Source organism: Crocodylus siamensis, chromosome 4 (genome assembly GCF_052110815.1).
Source record: "Crocodylus siamensis isolate JL-2025a chromosome 4, ASM5211081v1, whole genome shotgun sequence".
In the NCBI taxonomy this organism is placed as follows: Eukaryota; Metazoa; Chordata; order Crocodylia; family Crocodylidae; genus Crocodylus; species Crocodylus siamensis.
This window is the reverse complement of record NC_143398.1, coordinates 139821332-139849204: the sequence shown is the minus strand read 5'-3', so window position 1 is coordinate 139849204 and position 27873 is coordinate 139821332. Positions and strand designations below refer to the sequence as shown.

Sequence of the window (27873 nt, the reverse complement as noted above, 5' to 3'; positions counted from 1 at the left end):
TTACTGTGCTGGGAGCACTAACTGCTGGAAGATTCTGCTGCATCTCCTGAGCTGTCTTAGCATTTTTAGGTGCTGTTTGCTGTCCAGTAACGTGAGGGCTAGTTGGATCCCATATAGTCGGGTCCCCTGCATACAGCACCCAAGAATCCATTACACCGGAGTGTTAGCCCTTTGTTCATGCTGAGTTCTTGCTGGGAGCACTAGAGTCCCTAGTTTGTTCCCAGGTAGGACTAGCTGCTGGTATTTCTCCACCAGCTCTTGATAAATGGGGCTACTATTTCTCAAGGCAAATCTCAGTGCTGTGTCCTGGTAGTGGGGCTGGAGATCAGGGCAAGGCCAGTCCCAGGAGTCTTTAGGTGCAGGTCTGACTGGCTGCGGCGGGACCCAATGCGATCGCAGGCCTGTTCCTGATGTAATGTATCTATACCTGTCCAAAGGGAATGGATGTTCAATATGTTAGGTTTCTAGACAGACATTTACAGTTACAGACAGCAGGTGTTTTGTTCTTTTTTTTCTTGACTCTGCTAACACTCAGAGGATAGGAGGGATGGAGGGTTATTGGGACTTGATGGCTTTGTAAAGGGTTGACTTTTGCTGATTGTGAAAGTGCTCCCTAACTATAAAGAGCTCTGAAGCTGTGAGAATCTTGGTGAGTGAGCCAGCTTGGGAGATGGTAATGACTGCATTAAAGGGTCTGAAGTAGGAAGGTAGCCCATGAGTTTAAACAAGAATGAAATTTGCTGGAAAATGTAACTGTTAGGCTCACTGAGCTGGGATTCAGCAGTGCGAGATCCCCAGCCAACCTCAGACCTTTTAGTGACATAGAAGGATTTACAATGCATACCTGTTTGAGCTTAAACAGGGTCCCAAGGTCCTCTACCTAAGCCTGGTAGGATGTGATACCACGCTGTGGCAGCTGACTATCACCTTTACTACTACCCTAGAAGAGGAATGTAAGGTTTAGGGGGGCAATACTGACAACATTTCTCTGTCTTGGTGACCAAGACCTTCCAAAAAAACTGCTTTTACTGGGATCAAGAGACCTGTCAATAACATAGGCTATGGGGGTGGCAGAATATTTCCATATCCCTGGCCCAGAGTTATGGGACTCACTGCATTAGATGCCCAGGTATGGTGCCCACAAACTTATGCTCTTTCTGAATGAGAAAATCTCTCTTTACAACAGCTTTTCTGTATGTGCAGAAAGGAGAAAGAAGAACAGAGAGCTCAGGGTCTACATAAAGCCAAACTATAAAGCCATTACTATAAATGCTTGCCAGTCAGTCATTGACTACTGTGAGTATGGGATCATTTTAGCTGCTTTGTGGCAAAATAGAGAAGAATAAGGGGATGAAACTAAGGGGAAAAACCTTTCACTAGAAAATTAAGGAAAATCTTTCTGAAGGAGTGGTATCTGAGACTGTGAAATAGTCTGCCAAAGGTTGTAAACCTTATTACTGAAAACTTTCAAACTCGGCTTGACAAAATATTAGGAACCATACTGTAAGAGCAGTCCTGCCTCAGTAGTTGACTTTATAGGGCTTTTCCCACACCTCATTTTTGTGACTCAAGTGCTCTCTTGTTGTCATACTAATTACAATGCTAACTGGTACAGGAAATGTTTAACATGTTTAACTATTTCTTTGCCTCTGTCTTCCTAAGTAGGAATCAGAACAGCCACCTCCCTGCTGGGCCCCCCTCAGGCCCCAGGGGAGGCACACCTGGGCCAAAGGTTAGCGTGGAACTAGTTAGGGGGCTTCTGGAGGGGCTGGATGTGTTTAAGGCAGCTGGCCCGGATGATCTCCACCCTAGAGTCCTAAAGGAATTGGCTGAGGTCATTGCAGGACTCCTGGCACGGCTCTATGAGCACTCGTGGTGCTCTGGTGTGGTCCCAGAGGACTGGAAGAGGGCCAGCGTGGTTCCAATCTTCAAAAAGGGGAAGAAGGAGGACCCAGGAAACTATAGGCCAATCAGTCTTACCTTGATCCTAGGTAAGCTGTTTGAGAAAATTATGCTGGCACACATCCATGAGGGGCCAGCAGGGGACTGCATGCTTAGGGGCAACCAACATGGGTTCATCAGTGGCAGGTCCTGTCAGACCAACCTGGTGGCCTTCTATGATCAGATTACCAGATCATTAGATGCAGGGGTAGCAGTGGACATAGTCTTCCTGGACTTGCTGAAGGCATTCGACACTGTCTCTCACCCCAGTCTCATTAAGAAACTGGGGGACTATGGTGTCAACGCCCTCACAGTCAATTGGGTCGCCAACTGGCTGGAGGGCCGCACCCAGAGGGTGGTAGTGGATGGGTCCTTCTCAACCTGGAGTGACGTGGGCAGTGGGGTTCCGCAGGGCTCGGTCCTCAGGCCCGCACTGTTCAACATCTTCATCAGTGACTTGGACGAGGGGGTAAAAAGCACCCTGTTCAAATTTGCTGATGACACTAAGATGTGGGGGGATGTGGGCACACTAGAAGGAAGCATCAGGCTTCAGTCAGACCTAGACAGGCTACAAGGGTGGGCGGATGTGAATAGGATGGGATTCAACACAGACAAGTGCAAGGTGATGCACCTCGGGAAGAACAACCGGCACCATACCTACCGGTTGGGGAACTCCCCTCTTGTCAGCATGGAGGCGAAAAAGGATCTTGGAGTCATAATTGACTCCAAGATGAACATGGGCCGGCAGTGTGGAGAGGCAGTCAGGAAGGCCAACCGCACCTTGGCATGCATCCTCAGATGCATCTCAAGCAGGTCCAAAGAGGTGATCCTCCCCCTCTGTGTGGCACTGGTCAGGCCGCAACTGGAGTACTGCGTCCAGTTCTGGGCCCCACACTTCAAGAGGGATGTGGACAGCATGGAGAGGGTTCAGAGGAGGGCCACTCGCATGATCAGGGGACAGCAGGGCAGACCCTATGAGGAGAAGGTCCCTGCCTAAGTTAGCCTGTTCCAAACTCCCACACCATAGGAAAACTTTTAACAGCCTTTGGGGAGACAAGAATCAATCCAACATCTTTATCAACAAACCACCCAAATGCCCCAACAATGTCAGGCCCTTAGTCAGAGACCAGGGCATATCCTTTGTGTGCTCTAATACTTGGGTGTAGTAGCATGTAACCAAGTAATGAGATGTAGAAGTAGGCTGTATATCATTCCCCTTCTTCCTCACAACCCATATTCTTCACTACAGCACAAAGGAAAGATCTGTATTTTCAGAAATGTACCAGGAGTTATATTATGCAGCTTTGGTATGCAATATCCCTGAATGCAAATGTTTATAACAGCTGCCAGTCAGCCACTGAGCGAGTACCATGAAATCTTAGTGGGAAGAGGTGTGGGGGGAGGAATCTTTCCTAGATTCATGGGCTGGAAGGGGCCTCGCAAGATCATCAGGTCTAGCCCCCCTGCACTAGGCAGGAAAGACGTAAATCAGAATTTGCAACAATATTTGGATTATTTTTAATAGCCTCTTAAAACTACTAGGCAGTAAATTTACTTATCCTGACTTTCCCCTATTTATTATCACATGAATTTCAGTCTAAGATAGGTGATAGACTATATAGATGTAATGTTTTGGTACACATAATCACATATACTCCCTCCTGATCTTCTCACACAAAATTTCTTAGTCTCTGTGAGTTGGTCCAAAAAAACATCTGGGAGAGAGATCTGCCTTCTCCAGAGTCTGAAGAGAATGAGTCTTTCCTTTCCCCTTCAGCTACCTCAAGAGCCTCCACAGCAAAACAGCCTGATCATCTTTGCAGCTGACAGCAATTCAAGTTTCAGAGCCAGCAGCTGGACAGTCCCCTCGATTTCTTAAAAGACAAGCAATGGGAAGCCTCCATCCAGATATTGAGGACAGTTGGTGGCTGATCAAGAAATATATGTGATGGAAAGGCTACATCCCAACTCCCTGGTTTAAACTTCTTTGTCATCTGGACTCCAGTGGGAGGTGGTGAATGTGAGGAACCTGGAGGACTGCTCGCCCTTAATGGAAATCCTCTGACCAGGCTCAGAGAGAGGTAGTGAGTATATCCAGTAAGTGCTACATTCTTGTGGATGATTCTGCTTTTGAAATTTGCCCTGCATGTGTGCTTCTCTCCCTTGCTTTTGACCTAAACACAGTCCAAAGAGGCACCCAAATCCAGCTCATAGTTACTATGCCACCATATTATTCTCTGGGCCTGCTGCATCCCAGTAACAACACCATGAACAGCATCTCCATCTGTACTGGGAAAAGCAGGCAACAGGTGCCATCTGCCAGTTCTAGATCAAATTAAGGTGGTGAGGTGTGCGAAGGCTGTTTTTTTCTGCCTCCCACCACCCCCCACTGATTATAGCTGTGGGGGCAGGGGTACCTTCACAGAAGGCCAGTGGATAAGGTGGAGTATTGGTATTGAGTCCTGTTCTCAAAGGTGGAGGCATTTCTTGGGTATGGAGCTTGAGCCCTGGGTGCTGGACTCCATGTGAATCTTGAAAATATGAAGGCTTTTTCCTGAGAGCACTGAGGTTAGCCCTTTTGGGAGAGAAGAAGATCCTTGGAGTGCCAGGGAGTTGTGGGCAGTACAGAGTTTGGCAAGGGAAGATGTTGGCCACTAGTAGCACAGAGTTCATCCAGGTCCTTTCCAAAGGAATACAAGTGTTGTTTCTGTTGTACAAAGGAGGAAACTAAGGCACAGAGTGGGACAAGAATTGCCCACCATCATATTCATTCGGGAACAACCAGTCTCCTAGCCCTGTGCTAAATTCCCCGGACCTTGGCTCCACCTCTGGATGGAAGTTGCTGGTACCACTAGATCATAGCTAAGGAATTAAAGACAAACTCTTGGGAAAACCATCTGGGTTTGGATAGTGCAGTGCTCAAGGCTTCAGATGCACTGAAAAGCCCCATCCACCACCCTTCTCCCATGAATAGATACAGGGTTCTGTATAGCAACTGGTGAGTGTTTCTGTTGGTTTTTTGAGCACTGGGAGGAAGGGAATGGGAGAGGGAGAAAGTTGCTGCATCTTACCATTTGATGTCCTTGGGAGGAGAGGTCTTCCCCATGTAGTCTAGTGAGGGGGCTCGACACTCAGTCCTCATCTTCTGTTGCTCAAACTTTAAGAACTCTTTCTGCATTTGAGCCACTGCCCTTTCTTTCTGTCTTTGGTCCATAAACACCCCTCCTTCATTGATGAGCTTGAGGTAGGTGTTCTCATTCATCCGTGAGGGGGGAGGGACCAGAGTATGGGACATCCAATAAGTGCTCGGAGCTGTAATCCAGCGCCACACGTGGCTGTCATATGGTACATCTGGCCTTGTGGGAAAGAGTGGTGGCAGCCTCCCTATATCCAGCCAAGTGTGGTATCCCCAGAGGTGCCAGTGGCTGGCGTCTTTCCAGGAGGAGCACAGTTTCTGATGGACCTTAATCTTGGTATCTGTGCAGGGTGGTCTTGCAATTGCCAGTCTGTGAAAAGGCCTTGGGGAAAACCCAGGCCATGAGATGTGCTTGTCTTTACACAGAATCTCTCTCTCTGCCCAAGTGTTCATCTCTAAAAGGATCCCAGAAATGGCCTAGCAGGAAAGAAATGAAAGGAAAATATTCTTCGAAACATAGAGAACTGCTGGAGGTCCTTTCCAGCCCTGCTTATCTAGTCCCACCCCTTGCCTGAGGCAGGATCAACCCTATCCAAATCATTCTATACATATCTATAATCTAAACTCTCTTCATAAAACTACCATCAACCCTGGCAACGCAAGACATTAATACCCTAACCTGCCGCAGGTAAAGCAGGGGAACCATGGCAGCCAACGTCCTGCTTCTGCAGAAGGTTGTTAATATATGCTTAAGAGATCCCAGGTAGAGAGTAACACCCTGCTGCTACAGGGGAAAGCACGCCCCCCGCCCCAGCAGTCCACACTAATCTGACCCTGGGCTAAATATGGTGACCCCAAATATGGTGATTAGTCTGACCCCAAGTGAAGGAGCAGGACCATCTAGCCAGGAACCTCCAGCTTTAGTCCCAGCAGGAACGTTGACACATCCCAGTCAAAATCTCCAGCCTTGGCTGCAGCCAACACTCAATGCCTCCGAGAGACTTAAAAACACCCAGCCACATGTAGAAGAAAGCAGGGGAGGGGACAACCACCAAAGCTCAGAAGCATGAGAAATACCAGTAGCCCCAGTGCTTATTAAACATCTCTGTAGTGCCAAGGCCCTGATATTCAAAGGCAGTGCCGGAAGTGGGTCAGACCAGATACAATGACCCTATGCAGCATTGCCAATGACCCTATTCTGCCTCAAGTGTTGTTGATTGTAGCCGTGTTGGTCTAAGGATATAGGCAGACAAGGTTCTCTGGGCAAATGTGATAATTTTTATTAGACCAACTAAATAGTTGTAAAAATTGTTCTTTACAAGCTTTTGTGCACAAACACCTTTCTTCAGGCATAGGGAGAGTCCTTTGGTGTTTGTGTGCTCTCCTGGGTAGAACAGAAGCCAATATGCAAAATGCAGGTCTGTGAAAATGCAAACGCCTGGCAGTGAGGATCTGAGGGAATGGGAGACAATGGGTGTGAGACAGGTGGGGAGGGGGAGGAGAAATGCAGCTGGGAGAATGCAGAGAGGTTAGTTGGTGTTACCAGATGGCAGGCAGGTTAAATGTGCCATAAATCCAATTTCTATATTTAGTCCATAATTTTTTGTATCCAGTACTTTTTTTGTAGCAGCTACTTTCTATAATTTCGATCTATTCCTCCTCCCACCCTCCTGCCTCACACCCATTGTCTCCCATTCCCTCAGATCCTCGCTGCCAGGCATTTGCATTTTCACAGACCGGCATTTTACATATTGGCTTCTGTTCTACCCAGGAGAACACAAACACCAACAGATTCTCCCTATGCCTGAAGGAGGGTGTTTGTGCACGAAAGATTGCAAAGAACAATTTTTCCAACTATTTAGCTGGTCTAATCAAAGATATCACATCTACCCAAAGAACCTTGTCTGCTTATGTCCTGCCTCAATCCACCTTCCCTTCTCACTATTCTAGTCTTGGGCTCCCCACACAGTGTTGCCAATGCCCCTCACTCCTGCCCTGCAGACCCTGCTGTTATCCCAGCCCCAGGCTCCTCTGCCAGTGCCTCTCAGTCCTCTTAATTCATTCTTGAACAGAGTCTGTGCTTCTTCCTCTTCCTGCAATAATGTGATGTTCAGATCCTGAACAACCTCATAGATTTCTTTCCTCACCCATGTCATCTGCAACATCCACATTTCTGCAGCAACTTCAGTCATGAGAGAAATAACACACACCACACAGCATATAGCCGGGTCTAAAGGGCTTCCCTGCTCACCCACTGGCACAAGAACTGCTAGTCTGTAACCACCACAAACCCACAAGGAGTCTCTATGGGGACAAGCACAGCAAACAGCAGTAGCCCTTTCTCTTTTGTCCCTCCACTGCTTCTAATGCAACCCTCCTTCTCTGTTAGTTGGAAAACCAAAGAGCTAATTTCTTCCTAACATAACCTCACTAAAAAGGATTGCATTAACAACCCCAAAGCTATGGTGCTGATATTCAGTCTCCTTTCCCTTTCCATGTGTCTCTCTTCTCTTTTAGACTGCAGACACCCTGGAGGCCTCTTATTTAACATTTATACAGAATCCAAGTTACAAAAGGCCACCACCACAAGAAAACAGACTAGGAAGCTGTGTTGTAAACATTACAAATGTTCAGTTCTTTGGGGGAACCAAGCAGAGGCAAGTGTCCTGTAAAAAATCAGAACTGGCACCAACACCCTCTCTGGAGGTCCAATGCATTGCCATGGTGGGGAGAAGGGACACTAATTCCCTGTCTAGACAGCTATTCATTCCCTTGCCTGAAACGAATGTCTGAAAATGTGCTGTCATAGAACAGAGACTGTACCATAGGTGATCTTTAGAAATTTTTCTAAATGCCTGTAGATGTAGAAGACAATGGACAACTACACATTCTAGAGAAAAATCTCATCTCTCCAACAACATTTTGTGGACGATGAAGTCCTTTGCTATGGAAGGACTGTGGCAGTGGTGGCAGCAAAGGAGCAGCTGGGTTTCCTGTCCCCATGCCTGCTCCCAGGCTAGTGGGGAACACTGGGGTGGCAGGGGGGGAAGAGGCAGGGTTGGGGCAGCCACTTTCAAGCTGAGCCCAACCTGCTCTGCCCACCCAGAACGGGACGCAATGTCCCCTTGCCCCTGGGACAGTGAGGACACCCAACAGTGGCAGGCAGGTTAGGAGGGGATAGGCCATGCCTCTGAGCAGGGATGTGGGAAATTCTTACCTTCTTTGGGATTTAAAATTAAGTCTCCAGCTGTTGCTTCTGTGATGTGGTCTGCTTGTCCCCATGGGGGAAAGCGCATGGAGGAGGCTAAGAGCAAGGATGCAGGTAGTCCTACAGCACCGGTCACTGTTCCTGCACCCCCATACCCCCTTTGTAGAATCCAGGATCTGCCCCTGTGTATATGTATTACACACACACACACATAAGGGCAGGGGGAGAGGGAGAGAAAGAAACAATTCTTTACTCTTCTGCCAGCCACACCTTTGTTTCCTTTTCTTTTCTACCCAGGCCTTGTACCTCTGTGCAGACTTAACTTTACGGCTCTCTGGCTTTCCTATCAGGCCCTGCTGAGTTCTGCACTCAGCAACTCCAGTTGCTTTTCACAGCAGGCAGTTGTGATGTCATGTGCCAAGAATTATGACTTCAGCTGAAGGCAGTCTCAAAGGGACTTTATGGATAAGCCAAAAGGCAGAGCTGTCCTTTTGAGGGGGGGCAAATTGAGGCAACTGCCCTAGGCCTCGTGCTTTGGGGGGCCCCACAGACAGTCCCAAGGGCACCACCACTCCGCACGGTCGCTGCGCACCACCAGCTCTGTGCTCCAGCTGCTTCCCACCTCCTACCCCCCTGCACAGGCTGATATGTCCTGGGCCCCACACACCCCTAGGGTTGGCTCTGCTAAAAGACACAATTCAGCCTTTTCCCCACAGATGTTGTAAGCAGATTACCCCTAAACTGAATGGTTTTCAATCTGTAAAGCAGAGTAGCTATCAACCAGAGCTCTTTAGGGGCACATCTGGTAGCTCCTTAGAGGGGAAAAACACTCGATGCTCAACCATAAATTATGGGCTTCATTTAGAAACCATTTAGTGAAATCCTTGTACCTTATATGATCATGTGGCCTCCCAAAATGGCCATACCTTACAGTCTCTGAATTCATCTGCCTAAGGTATAGAATGATGAACTGAAGAACTGGGAATAAATGACTCCCAACCACATGTTCAGTCTTTGAGATCTCAAACTGTCGTGCAAGATGAGGATTAAGTTTTTGTATTGCTCAACTACCTGCAGCTAGACATGGGAGTGGGACTGACATGCTCGTTGTATGTCATTTTGCCAGCTCTGTGTGCTCCCTACAAGCCTGATATGCTTATTGCTCTTCACTGCACATGGTCTCTCTCTAGGAACCATATCCAAACAGGACGTTGGTGACCATAGTCTTCCACAGATCTCTTCTCTTCAAGGCATACAGAATTTCCAGTGTTAATACATTCATGCATTTAGATAGTCTCTTGACATGTCAACCTCTGTTTTCCACAATCTCTCCTTCCTTCAATCTTTCCAGTTACAACCAGACTTTTAATTTGCTCTTTCCTCATAACACGTGATGCCCTTTTCATCAAATACTTCACATTGGTCTAACTCTGCTCTTAGCAGTAAGCAGGAGAAATTCTCTTTAGTTTCACCTAGCAAGTAAGTCACCACTGTACACATCTCATTTCTTGTCACTTAATCTTTTAGGACTTAACTCCTCCCTTTGGTGTTAGTATAACTGAATATAACTGAATAGTGTACAATATCAAGCTTGCAGTTTTGAACCTTCTACCCCGGCCTGATCAACAGTCATCGTCCCCACCCTGCTGCTGTTCCTAAGGGCTGGAAAGGAACTGGCTAAAGCGTCCAAAAGTGCCTGAATTTCTATCCATTCCCTAATATGAAGTGGCTGACTCCTATCACCTGACCCTCCACTTCCTCAATACAAGACCAGGGAGAGGAACAGGAAGTTTGGGCAACTGGGCTTTTTCTTACCTAAGGCAGCATCTCTGGTAACTGCCTGCTTTCTTGATCTCCTAGTTTTGTGATTCAGTTTGTTTGTGGACTTCACTCTCTTCTTAACCTCGTTTTCCTGGCTTGGCTTGTCCCTGGAATCTGGATGCCCTTTCCAACTTTGATTTGTACTTGAAAACAGCAAACTTGTTCCCTGAACAAGCCTCCACAAGGGAAGGCTGAAGGGGGATCTAGTGGCCTGTTACAAACTAGTCAAGGGGGATCAGCAGGCATTGGGGAAGTCCCTGTTCCCCCGAGCACTGCCAGGAGTGACCAGGAATAACGGTCATAAACTGGCAGAGGGTAGATTTAGGCTAGATATCAGGAGACGCTACTTCACAGTCAGGGCGGCTAGGATCTGGAACTAACTTCCAAGAGAAGTGGTGCTGGCTCCTACCCTGGGGGGTCTATATGAGGAGGCTAGATGTATACCTTGCTGGGGTCATTTGACCCCAGTACTCTTTCCTGCCATGACAGGGGGTTGGACTCGATGATCTACTCAGGTCCCTTCCAACCCTAGAAACCATGAAACTATGATTGTTTCCCCCAGACCAGGTTACTCGTTTCCTGGCACTGACACACACAGTTGCATTTCAATTCCCAGACCAGTTAGATTCAACTTACTTGTCTCCTTATTTGAAAGTACATCAATATGTGGAAGTTTCTGAACTTCTTATAGGCTTCCCCTCTAATCTGAACCAAAAGGGACCAGGTAATCACAAATATGTGGACTGCATCCACAGACACATCAAATGATGAAGCAGGGAAGCCAGAATGACTGGGATCACAGTTAGCATGTTGTATTCTGGACAGGGTAATTCCACAGATACAGAAACATATAGGCAGGGGAAAGTCTGAGAAAATAAACTTTCTCGGTAGAGCAGTCACAGGTATTGCTTTCTGAAAATATATTTAAACCAAAACATGAGATGAGATGTGTAAAACATGTAAAATCGGAATGTTACGAAGGCAAAGAAGATGCATTTAACTAGCAGGCTGGAGTACCCAGACACTTGGGTCTGGAGTACCCAGACACTTGGGATTAGTTTAACAGAACTCAAGTTAAGGTGGTCTGGGTTTTTCTGTTAGTATTGGGAAGGAAAGTAGAAAAACGCGAGCAACATAAAAAAATGCCCTGACATGTTATGATCTTTCTCTGTCTGATAGTTTTCCAAAAGACAATGGTTAGAAACAGACCTACAGGATTACTGAAACTCCTCTAGGATGTTGGTGTTCAACCTTTTGGCTTTGCAGGTTGGATGAATAGCATGGGATTGGTTGGTGGGCTGGCCCTCATGTGGGGTCATCTGTGGGGTTGGTCCATAGGCCTAATCCCAATCTGGCTGCATACTAAAGCAATCTGGCCATATTATCCAATCTGGCTCCCTGTGGGTCTGGAAATTTGGCAGAAGGGGAGCAGCAATTAATGTTCTTCACAGCCAAATTTCCAGACCCCTGGGGAGCTCTTTGGGCTGGCTGATGTGGCTCTGTGGGCCAGATCTGACCTGCAAGATGTGGGATAAGTTCCCTCTGCCCTAGGAAAATACAGTGCAGGAAGCAATGCTTCATTGGCTTCAAGGATATAGAAGACATCTGTCTTTAAATTTACATTTTTCTTTAAGGTAACTCTGACAGATAAAAAAAACCCAAGCAAAGCCTTGGTAATTAAAAAGTGGGAAAGAGGAATAGGTTGGACTTAGCATTCAGTTTTCTGAAGTCCCTGGCAAAGTGCTGAAAATGATATTACATATTGCTACAAGGGCACTTTCTGTTTACTAGTCAAATAAGAAGGTAGTGCAATAATTAAGGGGCTATTAGCATTAGGGAAAATTTTAGTTAGACCCCAAAACCCCATTGGTTTTCTCTCCTAATGTGAGCTTTTAGGAAGGAGGGTTGCTAACACAAAAATGTTAAAATGGCCCAGAGCTCTTTAGAAGCTAGTTTGTGACTTTCACTCCGTTAACCTGTGGAACTTGCTGCAAGAAGCAATGTCTTGTAACATCCAATATGAAAAGTTTTTCAACATAAAAAAAATCCTTGTCCACAGGGCACCAACCAATGCCTAACTGATGGAGGCTAGAAAAAACTACTCCTGTGGACATGTAATCCTTTAATAGCCCTTTGTAGTGTTTCCTGCTATCTCACCTTAGCCCCAGGATACTGGATTGGATGGGCCTATGCTGCATTTCTCTATTGTGCAAGTCTCAACACTTGCTTGGATCCCAGAGTGGGTTGGTGCTTAAGTATCTCCCAGTCTGTCTTTACTAGAACTCCTTGGGATCGTGATGGGTTGCTATCCCTTTGCTCCATGCTCAGCCACAGATGCCACCATTTATTTTCTCCTTTTTCCTTTGTTGTGATTTCCTTTGTCCTTGCTCTCCTGCATTTTCCATCCACCTCCTTTATCTTTAAACATCTTGTTCTAGTTCCCCTCCCCTCAAAAAGCTACATGGTGCTTAGGATGGGGAAAAGTAGGCTTTCTTCCTAGCAGAGGAAAAGAAAAATTTAGGCCAGCTACTGCCTGGGTCTTCCACCACAGACATCTGAACTGGACATATATCCCTTTTAAGTTCACTCATGGCTTTCTGTCACTATAGCATCAGAGCTCATCACAAACTCTAATGAACTTATCCTTACAGCACCCCTACAAGGCAGGGTAGCACTACTATTTCCATTTTAAAAGAGAGAACAGGGAACACAGAGTTGTCCACAATCACCATGACACTGGACAACTCTGGCAGAATATGAATGAAATCCAGGTGTCTCTCTGCAGAATAGTTCTCTAACCCTTGAACAATTTTTCTTCTCATAGTAACATCCATGCTGGTAGGATTGGTCCAGATACAGGCAAGGTAGAACTAAACTCATCCTTCTTCCCCACAACCCCTCATTTTTCTCCCCGACCCAATTACACTCTAAAGTAGGCTAGAGCCTGGTTGCAAAGCAGGGTTACAGGACCAGAGCATGAGCCTCAGGCATGTGAAATTAACTGCTTGTTATATTTTCTACCCCAAGTGAATTGCCATAAAACAGCAGCATAAAAGGAGGGGAAAAAAATGGCGACAGGGAATAGAACCCTTACCAGCAGCAAAGACAGTACTCAGTGGAGCATTTTTACCCTGGCTTTATACAGTGAATAGCAATTGGAGGCAGAAACAGAGCTTGGGTGACATACAGCTGTTTTTGAATGGGAGAACCAGAGCAAGGTATCTTATGGCACTTTCTGCTTTTATTATGTCAACTCTAGAGAATTAGGATCAGCAGCCTTATTACATACTTCGGTGAGAGAAATACAAGTAGTGTATTTCATGTTTCAAGAGACCACTTTTTAAAGTGGAGATTTCACTGTGCAATTATTCTCTTAACCATTTCAGTCAGTCTCGCTGATTAGGGCAGTTGGAAGCAATCCAGCAGAAGTCAGTTTTAGCTGCAGCAATAACTCTGGCTAGCTGTTTAAGTGGGCTGTAGCATCAGAGAAGTCAGAACTAGATTTAAGAGAAATTGTTTTCCTTCTCCATAGCCAGGAAGGATGCCACTATGAGAGGAAGACTGAGCAAAATTTTTTCTGCTGGATCCTAGAATTTAAAAAAAACCCAAAAAAACACCGTGATAGAATGTGGAAGTGATCTTTTAGATATCTGCCCCAAATAACATTTAGGACCATGGGTTTATATACCAGTGTGTTTCTGAATTCAAAGACGACCTAGAAGAGTAATCTTGAGGCCTCAACAGATCAGGAGTTGGAGAGGGAGTAGGGTTTGGGAATGACAGTATAAGCCAAGTCTATTACCACCCAGCTCTATTCCCATAAAAACCCTACAAGAATAACGTTACATTTATAATTACAACTAATTTAAGGAATGTACAATATTTACAGAGACATTAAGCCTAGAGACAAGACACTAAAGAAAAATGCAAACAAAGTATATTTTATGATGAATAAAGTTGCTGAGGACAAGGTCTGGGACTTTTCTCTAAGCCACAGATATATGAGGGACCAGTCTTTACTTCCTCCAGGGTGTCAGGGCCATTTAGCACCTACCTGGAGGTTTTCCCCTTCAACAAGGAACTTCAATAACTCAGGCCTGAGCTAAGAGGTCTCAGCCTGCCCCAGACCCCCATTTATTGCAGCTTATAAAGTGAGCTTATAGCAGCAACCAAGCAGGTGTTGATACTTCCACACTGTACAGGGTACACTGGGCTGTAAGTCAAAGCCATCCTATGGGATCTGCCTATCCCATCTGAGCAAATCTCAGTAGATCCCAGCATCAATTGCAGTGTAAGAATAAGTCTCCAGGTCTCAGCTCAGGTCAGCCGATCTCAGTTCAGGAATAAGCTGGGACCAGCTAATATCTGTTGCCAGGTTGTCATCCTCTAGGCCTGGAAAACTGATATCCAGCAGGATTTTGCTCAGGCTGTCATTCATGGTGTCCAAGACGAGACCCTCCATGAGTGAGCGGTTTTCTGGAAGGCCAGAAGCTGGCAGTTCTGGGGATGACAACTGTTTGGTGGATTCAGGATTGGAAGCAGGAGAGCTTGGGAGTGGCCCTGAGACCATGTCATTGGATTCTGTATTGAGAAGCACTCGGGGGGACTCAAAGAGAGGGTTCTTAAAGGGAGTGCTGTTGAAACCCAACAAATCCAGGTTCTCTTGAAGGGGCATTCTCACAGGGCTGAAGTCCAGGGTGCTGTTTTCCTTAGCAAGCGGTACAGATCTCCAAGGGTTGAGCCCCCCCATTGGTGGGGTAGCAGCTGGGACTTTGCTGGGGGTGGAAGAAATTGGCAGCTTGCAGAACATCTCCTTGACAGGTGTTTTAAAGGGACCACCTTCTTCTTGGCAACAGCTCAGCTGTGACATGTTTTCTAGAGGCTGGGTTTCCTGCAGGTGGGGAAGTTCTGATGCCAGCCTGAAAGAGTCAGAGCTGCTGCTCTCAGGGAGAACTAGGAGAGGCTCTTCTGAGCAAGGCAGCACTAGGCGCTGTTTCCTTCTTGACCTGCCCATTTCCCGCCTTTCCCGTCTGTTTATAACTAGTGTGTCAGATATGCCCCGGGGTGGGGACTTCAGCATGGTGAAGTGTTTTTCTTGCTTCCCAGGAGGTACTGGGAGGAACAGGCCTTGTTCTTCATCAGGCTGCACTGGCTCCTCCTTTATAGAAAAGGCTGGAGGAAGTGGCGAAAGCCATTCATCAGGACATGAGCCCTCATGCTCCTCCTTTATATGCAGGGCTTCAGGGAAGGAAGTTGGTTCTCTGCCAGTCTGAGAGACATTCTCCTGCATTGACTGGGCTGAAGCAAATGGAGATGGCCCTTCCTCACATTGATTCTCCTCCTTGACAGGCACCACGGGCGGGAAGGGGGATGGCTCTTCAGATGACAAGACCTGCAAAGGGAGCACAGAAGGAAGGAAAGATGTGTTAGCATGAGAAACCAAGGGTCAAATACACCCCCCACTTTCCCCTCCACAGGAAATGCAACAGGGAGAAGGCAGTGGAATAGGGGAAGCTCAGCCCTTAAGTCAGCAGCAATAACAGGGCTTGAGAGGCCTGGAGGCCAATAGCAAGAGAAGCCCAAAGAGCCCATAGAAAGGATCTTGGTGTAGAACACTTACAAAAGGTGTCCCTTCAGAGCAAAGCTCCTAGGGAGGGGCAAGACTGAATATAGAAAGAGTTCAATGGGACAGGGAGCAATAGCTTCTGTCCCCCCACACACTGTAGCCCAATGTGAAGCCCAAGGATCAGTTAAGGGACTGATGTGGCTCCATTAGAAACATAACTTTACATAAAGGCTAGGAAAGGTATTAAGGCTGCAAGAGAGCTGGGAGCAGAGCCAGTAAGATGCCATGGAAGAGGACATGTTTACTGCCAATTTTCTTCCAGGCAACAGTCACTGGAGAATTAACAAAACATTACTGCTCACAAATGCTCAGCCCTGAAACCTCTGGAATGAGATGGCAGTGTGTGCAGAGATACTCTGTCAAGAAAAGACAAGTCACTGCAATAAGAACCTCTTTTCAAAGCTGTTAAGCACCAAAGTGTGGGGGGGGGGGGGCGGGGAGGGAGGAGAGAAGCTCTTACACCTGTCTGCTTCATCCTGGCTGCACACTGGAGGAGTTGTTGGTTCACACCCCAGGTGAAGGGTAAGCTGAGTTCTTATGACAAGGCAGCTAATAGCCACCCTGGGAGAAGACAGCCAAGTGCTGGCCAGTACCAGTCCTCCCTACTCCCCAAGCATTGAGGTTTGACAGCAGGGAAAGGGTACAAGGGACAGATGGCACAAAAAGGTGGAAGTAGGAACAACTGGACCCATCTGGAGACCAAAGCTAACCAAACACCAACCTTGGGAGCAATGCGCACACGCTTGCTGCTCCGACCTGTGTCTAAGCTGTTGAGGGAGGCTCCCTGGGCCACAGACAGAGGTACTTTCACAGAGGACTGCAGAACAAGAGGCTGGCTTACAGGGAACTGGATGGGAACCAGATAAGAGTTGACACGAGGAAGCAACGGCTTCATCTTTCGGCCTGGAAAGGGTCAAGAAAGGGTCAGCTGGCATCCTGCTGGAAGAAGGCTTTTCACCTCCAGAGGCCCAGGCACAAAGCTAGGGAGACCCAGGAGCTAGGGAGATGGAACCAACCTCAATCCCTCATGCTAGAAAATAACCAAATTGCAGAGATGAGGCTCACCCTCTCCCTGCCTTTTCTGCTCAGAGGTTGGGGCTATAATGTCCTAAGCTTAAACCCAGGAGCCCTGGTGAACAAGCACAAACTGAACCCCAGCAGGCCTCTCAGCACACCCTGGGCTCAACTCTTGCTCACTCTGAGCACCTATTACTCCCCGTCTCTAGACATCGGCTCTCTCAGTTGTGGCAGCACAGCCCTCAGCTCCAAATCTGTCAGACAGGAGGGGCCATGGGAAGCCAGCAAACAGGCCAAGCTGAACAGCAGTTTGGGCTAAGAATGACAGCTTACATTCAAAGTACCCTTCATGCAAGTTAGAGCCCTGACTTTTTCTCTGGCTTAGACAGATGCACACTCACGGGCATTCTGTGCTTCAGTTTTGCTGCAGCTGCTGCCTCCCAGAGTCTTCTGGAGTTCAGAAATGTGTCGCTTTTGCTGCTATGGTCGTTGTGGGGAAAAAAGAGGGGAAAAAGTAGAGAGTTAGGGAGGAAGAACCCATTTTTATTCAAATTGCCTCACTCAGGAATGTGGATCCAGAGGCCTGTCCTAAGCTAATGCAGAGAGAACAGCTGTTACCATTCAGTGATCATGCTGATGGCTGTTTCTGTGCCACCTGCTGTTGCATGGCCATGCCATCTCTCAGCCAGTTGCCACTCAAAAAGTCTTGTAGAAAAAGAGATCTAGCATGACAGTTTCCCTGGCTGTGAAGTGACCTGGTTCCAGTGTGTCCTTACTGCTGGAGGAAAGGCGAAGAGCACAGCTTTATTGCTTGTTTTGGACAAACTGCAGCCCCAAATGCTTAAGTGAAATAGCAGAGGGAAAGAGGACTTAGTTTAAAGCAGGTGAAAAGAAGGATAGGCTTGGAAAGAAGATGGGAGTGTGTCCAGCTAGCTTCCTGCACATCCAATATCATTAAGCTACTGGAAGGAGTTGGCAGGATGGAAGCTTGTTGATAAGTGCCAGACTGCTACCAGGATTCAGAAGAAAGGGAACACACAGATTTTACTCTTCCTGAAGCTGCACCCCAGAAAGGAGTAAAGCTGGTAACTAGGGAAACCAGGTTTGTTCCTGGAACTGGTGGCTAGGCTGTGTTCTCTGGAGATGAACTTCAGGTCAGTTCTTCAGCTGTAAGTTCCAAGAAGTCCCCAGAGAGATGCCCATGCTGCTGCAAACTTGCATCCATAATTATCAGGTTTGCATTTTCTGCAGGCAGTTAGAAAACTCGCCCTCAGTTATGCCAGGCTGTAGGCATGCCTCCTGTCCTCATGAAGGGTGACCCATTCCCCCTCCCCAACTATCCTGTCCTTTTTCTGCAATGACTGGCAGGAGGTAAAGCAGCTCAAGCCCCAAGCCAGAGGGGAAGTCTTACTGATTCAGAGTGCTCAGGCGACGTTGGTGACCCCGCATCCAGTGGCTGGTAGCAGCAAGGCATCGGGAAGGAGAAAAATAAGAGGATGTTACCAACCAAAGGGGGAAAACAACTGGGACATTTAACCTGGCACAAAGGTCTCATGTTTGAGCAACTAACACTGAACATGCACATCTACTACATAGAACACGGGAAGGATTCACCACACCTATTCTGAGATAGCCTCCCTCTTATAATGCTCTCTCCATTTCTTTCACAGGATGATGCTGTTCTATAGGTCCCAGACAGAAGGAAATTTTGCCCCTGCCCCCAGTCAGAATTAAGAACTGCAGGAAGAAATGGTTCAAGTCCCACTGTAGGTAATGCAAATCTGCACTGAGAACTTGCCTCTGGCTCTCAGAAAGTGTATGGCCAATAGTTTGACCTCCTTCAGGATTCATATGCCAAGGCTGGCACAGTGCCCAGTGGAGCTTTGTTCCCAACACGCTCCAGCACGTCACTCCTGACCAAAACAAAATGCCTCTTACTTCAAATAAGGAACCCACCATTTCTCAAGTTAAATGACTCAGTTGAAGCTCTAAAAACACAGGCCATATGTCAAAGCAGCTTCACCTCCCCTCTAAAGTCAACTGCAGCTAAACATCCTGGAGTTCAGGAATCAGGAAAGCCATCCTGTTCCCTTCACAGGAGGCACTCACCTTAAACACCTGGTCCAACGTGAGATAGCGATTGGCATCAGGGTGTATAGTCCAGAAGGAGATTTTACCATTAGCAGACGTCTCACGGACAAACATATCATGAAGGGATAGGTTGTGTCGGATAGAATTCTGGAAAGATACAAGACATCTTAGGGTTTTTGATTAGAGTGCAAGTAACATCCTCAGATGCTACAGTCCAGGGAGCAAAGCTCTGTCTATGGCAGACTTTGATCCAGTTTATTTACCATATGCTCGGTCTTCTTAATCACAAAAGCTGCTTGCTCCCCTCATTTTTAGGAGCCCAGCTCCCAGCCTAGTGATCAGTTATCCTCTCCCCTGCCTGGCTAGAGCAGGAAAGAGAATGGTGGAGAGGTTGAAATGGAAAAGTGAATGTCAGGAATAGAAGGTGGCACTTTATAAAACTATTTTCTATCCTGTTTCACAGGTTGATGCTTTCTGTGACTGGGTAATTGTTTTTCTATTTGCATCCAGTAGTCCCACTACAGTCACCCTGTTATCTGACCTCACCCGCACAAGTGGACATGTCTGCTGGACAGTATATTACCTTCCAGCCTGGCTTGGCCACATGCTTGAAGTAAGGGAAGTGATCCTCAATCCAAGTGTATATGTCCTTCAGGGTCATACGTTTCTTCTCAGTGCTGTTGATGGCAAACTGGATCATGGCCATGTAGGAATAGGGGGGCCGTTCTGATATTGAGTCCTGCCATGAGGAAGTGGAGGTTGAAGCAACAGCACTAGAATCCTCCTCTATCTGGGAGAGAAAAGGACAGAGTGAGAGTTGCAAGTTTTAAGGAGTTTGGAGCCTGCTGCACAGCTCCATATAGAATTGCAGAAAAACAGAGCTGGAAGGGACTACAGGAGGTCATCTAGTCTAAACCCTTGTTCAAGATAGGAGCATTCCTATCTAAAATGCCTCATCCAAGTATTTGTTTAACATGCTGAAAGCTTCCAGTAAAGGAGATTCGAAAATCTTTTCAAATAATCTTTTCCAGAGTTTAACTTACACAGATTGGTTATTAGGATGAACTTTCTAAACCTAGATTTTCCATCTTGTAATTGAAGACTCTATCCACTGGGAACAGGACAATAAGTAGTGGTCTTCATCTTCTTTATAAGCAACTTATTCTTTGTATTTGAAGATTGTTATCAAATTCCCCCTCAGGTTTCTTTTCACCAGATTAACCACCCTTCTACCATGGGGAAAAGGCTTGTATTATGTCTGTCCCCTCCAAGGTTTCTCACCCATGTGTCCCATCTCCTCTCCCTCTCCAGAGGTTCATCTATCTTATGCTCTACTCCTTTCATCCCTAGAGTGCTCCTGCTTCTTACCTTGATTCCCTCCACCTGTACAGGGGTCTGGTTCTCTTTCTCCATCTCTTGTTTCACAGTGGAAGGACTCAGGCCATCAGAGCTCATCCTTCCCAGCCACTGGATGTTAGTTAGGCTGTTGTCCAATGCACAGCTTGTCATGTCTCCACTGCCTGCAGAGAAATCGACCCAGAGTAGTGCTCACTCATCTGCAAATACATCTCAGATGCCTTGAAGGACACCCCAGCCAGGAACCTCAAAGGTATCTTCAGTGCCCCCGTAAGACACAATGGCACTAGAAAGCTAAACAACCTTGTGGAAGTAGCCAGTTTTTGATTTAGTTATGGATGGGCCCCACTCCCAATTTGTAGCTTCAAGCCTAAAAAGCCAGCTTTAATTGGAATCCCTCCTCCCACCCTGTTCCTTGGCCTAAAATGAGTTTCAGCTGAAAGCAACTCTTAACAAAAAAAAATTCAGGCATGTACTAGCCTAGGACTAAACTTAGCAACAGAGGCCATGAGAAATAAAGACACACACTCTGCCAGAAGAAGCCTGGGAAGGGCCTTAATGAGAAGCTCAGTTCCTGGCAGGAATACATGTGGTAGAGGGAGAAGGGAGCTAGCCTTCCTACTCGAGTTTGACCTCTTGCAATTACTCGAGCACCATCTCTTTCCTCAGGTTCTAGCTTACAAACATCCCAAACTGTAACTGTTCAATGTGAACTGTTCCATCTCCTCCATCCCCTAATGTCTGGAAAAGGAAGAAGGTCTGTTCAACTTCCTCTCTCAAACAGCTGAAAGTGGTTGCTATTCTACCCGTCTGCCAGGGGCTCTTGACCATTCTGAAGGAGGTGAAAACATCCCACTCGATCCTTCCCAAACTTCATTTCCCCACCTAAGCAACTTCATTGCCTGCTGCTCAGTTTTGCCAACCTGCAGCATCTGCCCCAGGTTGATGCAATTCTCAAGAGCGCTAAAGCCTGGCTATCTGCAAGGACCCTGAACAGCAGTAACAAAAAGTGAACACATTTAATATTTTCCTTAGTCTAAGCGCCACATGCAGCAGCAGAGCTACTGCCTACAGACTGTGGAGCTCCTGTACTGAGGCACATTTGCACCTGTGTGGTGGCAGATAAACTCCCACATGTGAGACAGAGGCTTCTTTTTGTGAGAAGAGTGTATTTGTCAGCAGGCAGTGGTTGAGGTAACCCTATGGGGAAGAAGCCTAAGTGGCCATTCAAGTCCAAGCTGAGAAAATATAACCTCCATCCCTGGTGTGGCATGGACCAAGTTTCTTCACGAGGAAGTAGCAAGAAGCCAGAGCTGCCAGTCCAGAAGCAACAGTGATCTCCCTTTCCTGGTATCTCTATCCATGCATTTCAGAGACTCATAGAAAATTAGGGTTGGAAGGGACCTCAGGAGTCATCTAGTCCAATCCCTGCATCCAACACAGCTTTATCTAGCCAGGTTTGGAAAACCTCCAAGGATGGAGCATCCACCAACTCTCTGGGTAACCTGTTCCAGCATTTACTACCCACCTAGTGAGAAAGTTACTAGTATCCAACCTAAACTTCCCTTGCTGCAACTTGAGACCATTTCTCCTTGTTCTGTCACCACTGAGAACAGTCCAGCTCCAGCCTTTTTCCAACCCCCCTTCAGGTAGTTGAAGGTATTAAGGACTGCTATTAAGTCCCCTCTTCTCTAGACTAAAATGGAGTGATGCCAAGTGCCCAGCTCTCGACCTGGCTCCAGCCCCACATCTCCTAGCAAGCCTGAAGCCCAGCTTCCAAAAAACCTTTGTTCTGCTTGTCTGGAGTACCTAGCCTGTACTGCCAGCCCCGACAAACCCTGGGAGGAAGCAGACCACTAAGGCTCCGGCACTCAGGCACGGAACTTCTGCCCCCCAAGCGCGGCCGGGAGCTTCCCCGTACCACCCACGCCCGCCGCGGGCCGAGCAGAGCGCGGAGCCTACGTACTGCCGCCAGTCTGGCCCTGGCCCGGGGGCCCGGGGTCGCTGCCGCCGGGGGGCAGGCGGCGCGCGGGGCTGAGGGCCGAGGCCGAGGCCGTGCCCGCGCCGCTGATAAGAATGAACTTGGTGGGCCCGTCGCTGCCGCAGCCCTTGCCCTTGGCCGTCAGGGCCTCGATAACGCTGCGCAGGTCGGCGCCAGGCGGGATGGCCACCACCTGCGTGCGCGGCAGGCTCGGGTGCGCTGTGACGCGGATCCCTGCGCCCGCCAACTCCGCCGCCGCACCCGCACCCGGGGCCCGTCGCGCCGCTTCATCGCGGGCCGCGGGCGGCAGCCGCCGCCGCTTCAGGATCAGAGGCCGGCGCGGGCTGCTCCTCATGCTGAGCCCGCGCCGGCGCTCGCCATGGGCCGGGCCAGGCCCCTCCCCCGCGGAGCCGGGGGGGGGGGGAGGGGGTCCACGGCCGCTTCCGGGCTCGAGCGCTGCCCCCAACACTGCCGTTCGTGTCCCCGTTTGAATTTGGCGCTCCGCGGCTCGTTGGCGTCACGTGCTGGCTGCGACCAATGGGAGGGCGCCCGAGCCTTCTATCAGGGGCGCGGGCGCGGCCAATCAGCGTTCGCGGCGGCTCGGCGCAGATGGGAGGGGGTACAGATGCGGAGGCAGGTGGCGTGGGGGAAGGGCTCATCTAACCGCCACCGCGCTGGGACCGGGGGGCAGGACCCCCGATAGGGTTGGTAGGGCCCGGGCCGGCTGGCGCTGGGGGCTTTACGCGGGCGGGCCCACGCGGGGTGCTCGGGCTTGTTCCCGCAAAGGAAGGACGTGCGGAGGGGGTCGGGTCGCTCCCCGAACGGGCCACACAGAGGGACGCAGGTGTGTCCCAGCCTCGCTTGGCTCTGGGGGAAAAGGGGTATGAGGGAAGTAGGCAGCAGGGCGGGGCCGGGGGCGTGGCGATATTAACGGCCACTTGGTCCTCAGCAGCCGAACGCTGAGTACGGGTGGATTTCAGCCGTGCCCACCTCTGCTTTTCTGTGTAGGTTGGGGAAGGAAGGCAACCGTGAACGAATACATGACTGAACTGGTTGGACCAAAGCAAAGACGGTGTCTTCTCTGTATCTGCAGAAGAGGCAACCCCCTCAGAAGCTGGCGCAACACTTCAGCCAACTTTGCTACCTAGTTTGGTGGTTTCACATTAAAGTGTTGGTGGGCAGTGTGCACCATGTTACTATTTTCTTTTGTTTTAAAGGATTTAAATAATGTGGGGATTAATGTAGGTTGCCATTTCTAACTTAAACTGAAAAAGTCATCAATTTGTATCCAGCCTGGCTCTGTGTCTGTAGAGCAATGTATTTATTATTCCAGTCCTCATTAGAAACCGTTCTTTTCAGAGAGCTTGGGCACAATCAGAAGCATTACTTTTAAAATAAATTCAAGATTGCTTGGTGGCTTCAGGTCCCTCTATTTGTTCTTTGCAGATCTGGAAGTAGTTGGGAAGCCTTCCTCTTCTCTTGAGTAGCTCCAGTAAGCATCATGAAGTCTCCAAGTGGCTTCCTTAAGCCTTTTGATGCCTCCAAAGAAAAAACGCACCCACAAGTCCAAGAAGCCAGAGCTGCTCTTCCTTGAGAGGCCACGGGAGGGATCTGTTCATCATTACGGGTCTTCGCTTCCTTTGGCTGAGAACCCAAGATGTGTTCCTACCAGACCTGTAGACCAGAATGCCTCCACTGAATGGGTAAGTACAGGTTTCCTGCTCCTTCATTTCATACACTGTTTTGTTTTGTTTCTCTTTTACAAGGTAATGGAGAGATCTGTACGGGATATTGGCACGAGCCAATAAATGGGTGCTTTTTCTTTATTTCCTTGTGCTTTAACTGGCTGTAGAGTTCTGAGTTGCACCAAAGCCTACTCTTGTAAGTCACAAGCAGCTCAAGCTTTATTGCCACTTTGGGTACTGAATGACACCTTAGGGCCATTGGCAATGAAATGGAACTCCTTGTCATGTACATTATCATAATGACATTAAATGCTGGGATCCAGAAAGAGAAATTGCTTTACAGATTTTATAGTAATTCAAAACCCTGTGCACAGAAAATATTCTTTCATTTTTATTTTATGGAATTTTTTTTTTTGACACTTGAAATAGCTACTGTGCTGTGTGATTGGCTGAAAGCTACACCTAAAGTAATATCTGCCTGTACAGCAGGGATCCTGGTTTTCTCTGATTTTAAAAAAAAAAAATCCTCAATTTTCAGATTTAAAAAAAAGTAACTCAAAATCCACATTTTTCCATGATATAGAATTAGTGGCGTTTCATTTTAATCACGGAAAAATGTGGATTTTGAGTTACTTTTTTTAATCTGAAAATTGAGGATTTTTTAATTGGTGAAAACCAGGATCCCTGCTGTTCAGTTAGGGGAATACAAAAATGAAGCCAGCACCTTAACTGTAGTTCTTCCCTCTTGCATTTATTTTTATGTCCACTTTAAAAACTTGCTTTTCTGCTGTCATTCATACAGTAATAAACCAGGGATTGTTGATGTCTGTGGCACGGAGTTAAAATTGATGTTGTACCTTGTAATGACCTGTATAGTTCAAAGGGAAGGGAAGGTTGGCACATTTGATCCTTCCCCTTACCCCAGCTCTGTTTGTATCTTCTTTCCATGCATTCCTTCCAGTGTCCCCCTCCCATGAGTTGAGGGCAATTCAGTGGCTGTTTTATTCAGTCTTGCAGTCCTCATTTGCATGGCCTGCACGATGCCATTCTGTGCAAAGATCTTTAAATAGTTGTGCTGCTGTACTGCAAGAACTGCCTTGGTTTTAGCTGCAGCTATCATTTTGGGCAGCTCTGCTAAACAGTATTGCTACTTTGGACTGAAAGCTTTTTAACAAAGCAGCCCCAGGGAGTGAGGTTTCAAGTATACATTTGAACACTCCACCAGCCATGCAAATTGGAGTTATTTGAGGTCAATTTCTGTGTTGTTTGCTAGACCACCTCTATGTGTTGTTTGCTGAGGGGGGTGAGCGGGGGGAGAGGTTCAGAGCAGATCAGCTTTAAACATGTTGCAGGCAGTCAGCTATATGGCTTCTCAATCAGTAAGCAAAGCACTTGCTGAGATGAGAGAATCACTGTGGATCTGGAACACATTGGAAAATACCCCAATAAGAATTTGTACATCTGGAGATGTCTGAGAAGTAATGGCTGGGTAACTAGTATTGCAGTTACTGGACTAACTTCTCTTCTGACTTCTCCTGACTACTTATAGTGAATCTCTAGTTAGGTCTCAGGCCTCATTTCATCACTTGAACCTCAATTGCATGAATCTCCTAGTCCTAAACATTTCCTGGGGCTGCAGTCTCCTGTGTGTAGAAGCTATGTATCTTCCAATTGTTTTGATTGGAAATCTGTAATAAAACAGTGGGATAGGTATTTGCCACTTTTTTCTGTTTGACTTAGGTTATGGCTTGTGAACGGTTGCTCAGTAATTTAATGCATGGAAGAGACTAGTGGCTTCTAAAGTAATATAAGAATACAATATCAGAGTTCACCCCTATAACAGAATACAATATCAGAGTTCACCCCTATAACATGTGGCTTAATTATTAAAAAAGACCTCTGAATTGCAAGTCTTCTTTGAAAAGTCTCTCTAAAAATGGCTGTGTGGATTCTGTGTTCTTTGTCTCCATTACTCCAGAATAGATGCCCCTTTTATAAATAAGATGTGTTCTTTGTGCAGTGAAATGACCTCACTTGGGGGTCTAAGAATCCAGTTAGACCTCTTTAATACTTATCCTTCACCTACAATTTTGTGGCAGAAAACAGGACAAGGTGGTACCTTAGAGATTGGCTTCTGCCTAGCTTGAGGCTAATATGGTGACCTGCCGCCTTTTAATATTCTGGTGTCAGTTACACCTGTGCTGCTGCTTTGTCTTCCTGATTGCATCAACAAGACTGGTGGTTTTTAAACACAGGAAGAAACAGAATCCAACCTGCTCTTCGAACTGTGGAGGATTCAATAGCACTTAAAGATTTATTCTATCACAAAATAGATGTGTTTAAGTGTATTCAGAGAAGATAGCACACTTAAAACTGCATTTCAGAGTAGAACTGCACTTTGTGGCTATGTGAACCTCCAGATTTTTCTCACTGTCTTGAGTGTTGAACATAGTTTGCAGCTGAGGAAATCTCGGTAAACTAGACCATGTGCTGGAAGAGGCAATGGCAGCTCTCAAATGAAGACAGATACATTAGAGAAAGGGGAAGTGCAGTGAGAATGGTGTTACTCTTTCCTTGTGGAGGAGCTAAGAAGTGTGAGGGGTTATCCCATCTGAGAGAGAATGGTTTTTCACCATTTCTGTTTGGTTTTTCAGGTGTCCCCACAGTTTGAAACCACTCTACTCATAGGCTTCAAGGGCAAGGAAGGTAAGAAGCAAAAGCATGTGACAAAAAACTTCCAGATCCAGGAAAAGAGTTATGGATTCCTTCAAGGAGGAGGAGCTGGTCAGAAACTTGCTGTTTGCAGATTTCCTTCTCTAACTTTTGAGAATCCAAGAACTTCTACCTGTATATGCCCAGGGCATTCCAAAACTAATGCAAAGGGATGCCGTGCCCAGCCCAAGACAGGCTCTGCAACAAAAGCCAGCAACCCAAAGAGCTTTCAAGAAAGAACCTCTCAGTCTCCTACTCAAGAGCTAGAGATCTTCAGTCCACCAGATATACAGACTCCAGAGCTGTCATCTGTAAGGAGCATTGGTCAAAGTGGCACCGTGTCACCAGTGAATTCCTTCCCACTGTATGCACATAGTGATGTCAATGTCTGTGCTGACAGACTGGAAAGCCTTGACTCAACATCACTAGTCAAGGACACCCCAGAACACCAGTATGGAGTGAAGGTAACTTGGAGGCAACGACCTCACCTAATGAAATACCTGAGAGAGAAGGGGAGGCTAAGCAATAGTGACATCATGGTGAAGATGAGCCAGTACTGATCTGAGCTCCCAGGTACAGGCTGCCACCGACTGGAGCAGAACAGGAGCTTGGCTGCATCTCCTCTGTGCTGGTGGCTTAATGCAAGGAGGTCCCACTGGGAGATGACTGCAGGGATGAAGAGAGAGATGCCTTTTCAGAACATGGACCTAAGCCCCAGTGAGGCTGAGATTCCTTAGTCCCATGAAGAGATGCTTCAATCTACTGTGTGGTCCAGCTATGAAACTCTGGGAGGGGGTAGATGGTCTAGCCTGGGGCATCCTTGCCTCAAATTTGCTGCTCCTGGCAGTAGCTTAACTAGGAGCAGTGAGGTAAGAAGGGTATCAGCATGGGGGGGGGGGTGCCAGAATGATGCCCTCTCCTTCCTCTCAGCCTTGGCTGGAGCAGCCCTGCCTGTTCAGGGCATAAGAGCCCAGCTGGAAGCTATGAGGCGGGCTGCAGGGATGTGGTTGTGGCTACCCCACACTACCCAGGCCCTAGAAGCTGAGCTGGAAAAGACCCTACTGTCTGGCCATAGGAGCTGGGGGAGGGGAAGCTGGACTCTATAAGGGCAGGTAAGCCCCAGCCCCTGTAGCTGGGCAGTGGGGGCTGCTCCAATGGAGCCATACGGGGTGAAGGTGCACAGGGCTGCTCTACATGCAGCTGAGCGCCTCCCGTGCCCAGGGGGCTGCCATTCACAGCGATGCCCCGTGTTAAACGGAAGTTGGGGGGGCACCCCACTCGCTGGGCACGGGGGCGGGG

At 47.6% G+C, this 27873-nt stretch overlaps 3 protein-coding genes across 13 annotated transcripts; 1 reads left to right on the top strand and 2 right to left on the bottom strand.

The window, feature by feature from the left end:
• TEX52 (testis expressed 52) lies at nucleotides 1–6317 on the bottom strand. The gene is made up of 2 exons (XM_090043940.1): nucleotides 5013–6317; nucleotides 1–427 (listed from the first exon to the last, which is right to left on the bottom strand). Exons 1-2 carry the CDS (start codon nucleotides 5528–5530, stop codon nucleotides 151–153), a joined length of 795 nt encoding a protein of 264 aa, XP_089900066.1. The 5' UTR covers nucleotides 5531–6317; the 3' UTR covers nucleotides 1–150.
• RHNO1 (RAD9-HUS1-RAD1 interacting nuclear orphan 1) lies at nucleotides 3719–27137 on the top strand. 6 transcript variants are annotated; one of them, XM_090043937.1, is made up of 4 exons: nucleotides 22800–22881; nucleotides 23186–23347; nucleotides 23624–23880; nucleotides 26517–27137. In XM_090043937.1, exons 3-4 carry the CDS (start codon nucleotides 23713–23715, stop codon nucleotides 27132–27134), a joined length of 786 nt encoding a protein of 261 aa, XP_089900063.1. In that variant the 5' UTR covers nucleotides 22800–22881; nucleotides 23186–23347; nucleotides 23624–23712; the 3' UTR covers nucleotides 27135–27137. The 6 variants fall into 6 exon arrangements, with proteins under 6 accessions (XP_089900059.1, XP_089900063.1, XP_089900060.1 ...); XM_090043934.1 differs by having other exon boundaries at nucleotides 23186–23351; XM_090043933.1 differs by lacking the exons at nucleotides 22800–22881; nucleotides 23186–23347 and adding an exon at nucleotides 3719–4038.
• Nucleotides 10790–22692, bottom strand: FOXM1 (forkhead box M1). 6 transcript variants are annotated; one of them, XM_090043921.1, is made up of 8 exons: nucleotides 22163–22688; nucleotides 20209–20360; nucleotides 19424–19630; nucleotides 18859–18987; nucleotides 18161–18205; nucleotides 17151–17226; nucleotides 16454–16635; nucleotides 10875–15498 (listed from the first exon to the last, which is right to left on the bottom strand). In XM_090043921.1, exons 1-8 carry the CDS (start codon nucleotides 22530–22532, stop codon nucleotides 14419–14421), a joined length of 2241 nt encoding a protein of 746 aa, XP_089900047.1. In that variant the 5' UTR covers nucleotides 22533–22688; the 3' UTR covers nucleotides 10875–14418. The 6 variants fall into 6 exon arrangements, with proteins under 6 accessions (XP_089900049.1, XP_089900048.1, XP_089900047.1 ...); XM_090043924.1 differs by having other exon boundaries at nucleotides 17151–17229; nucleotides 22163–22687; XM_090043922.1 differs by lacking the exon at nucleotides 18161–18205 and having other exon boundaries at nucleotides 10802–15498; nucleotides 17151–17229.
• Nucleotides 27138–27873: the final 736 nt, after the last annotated feature.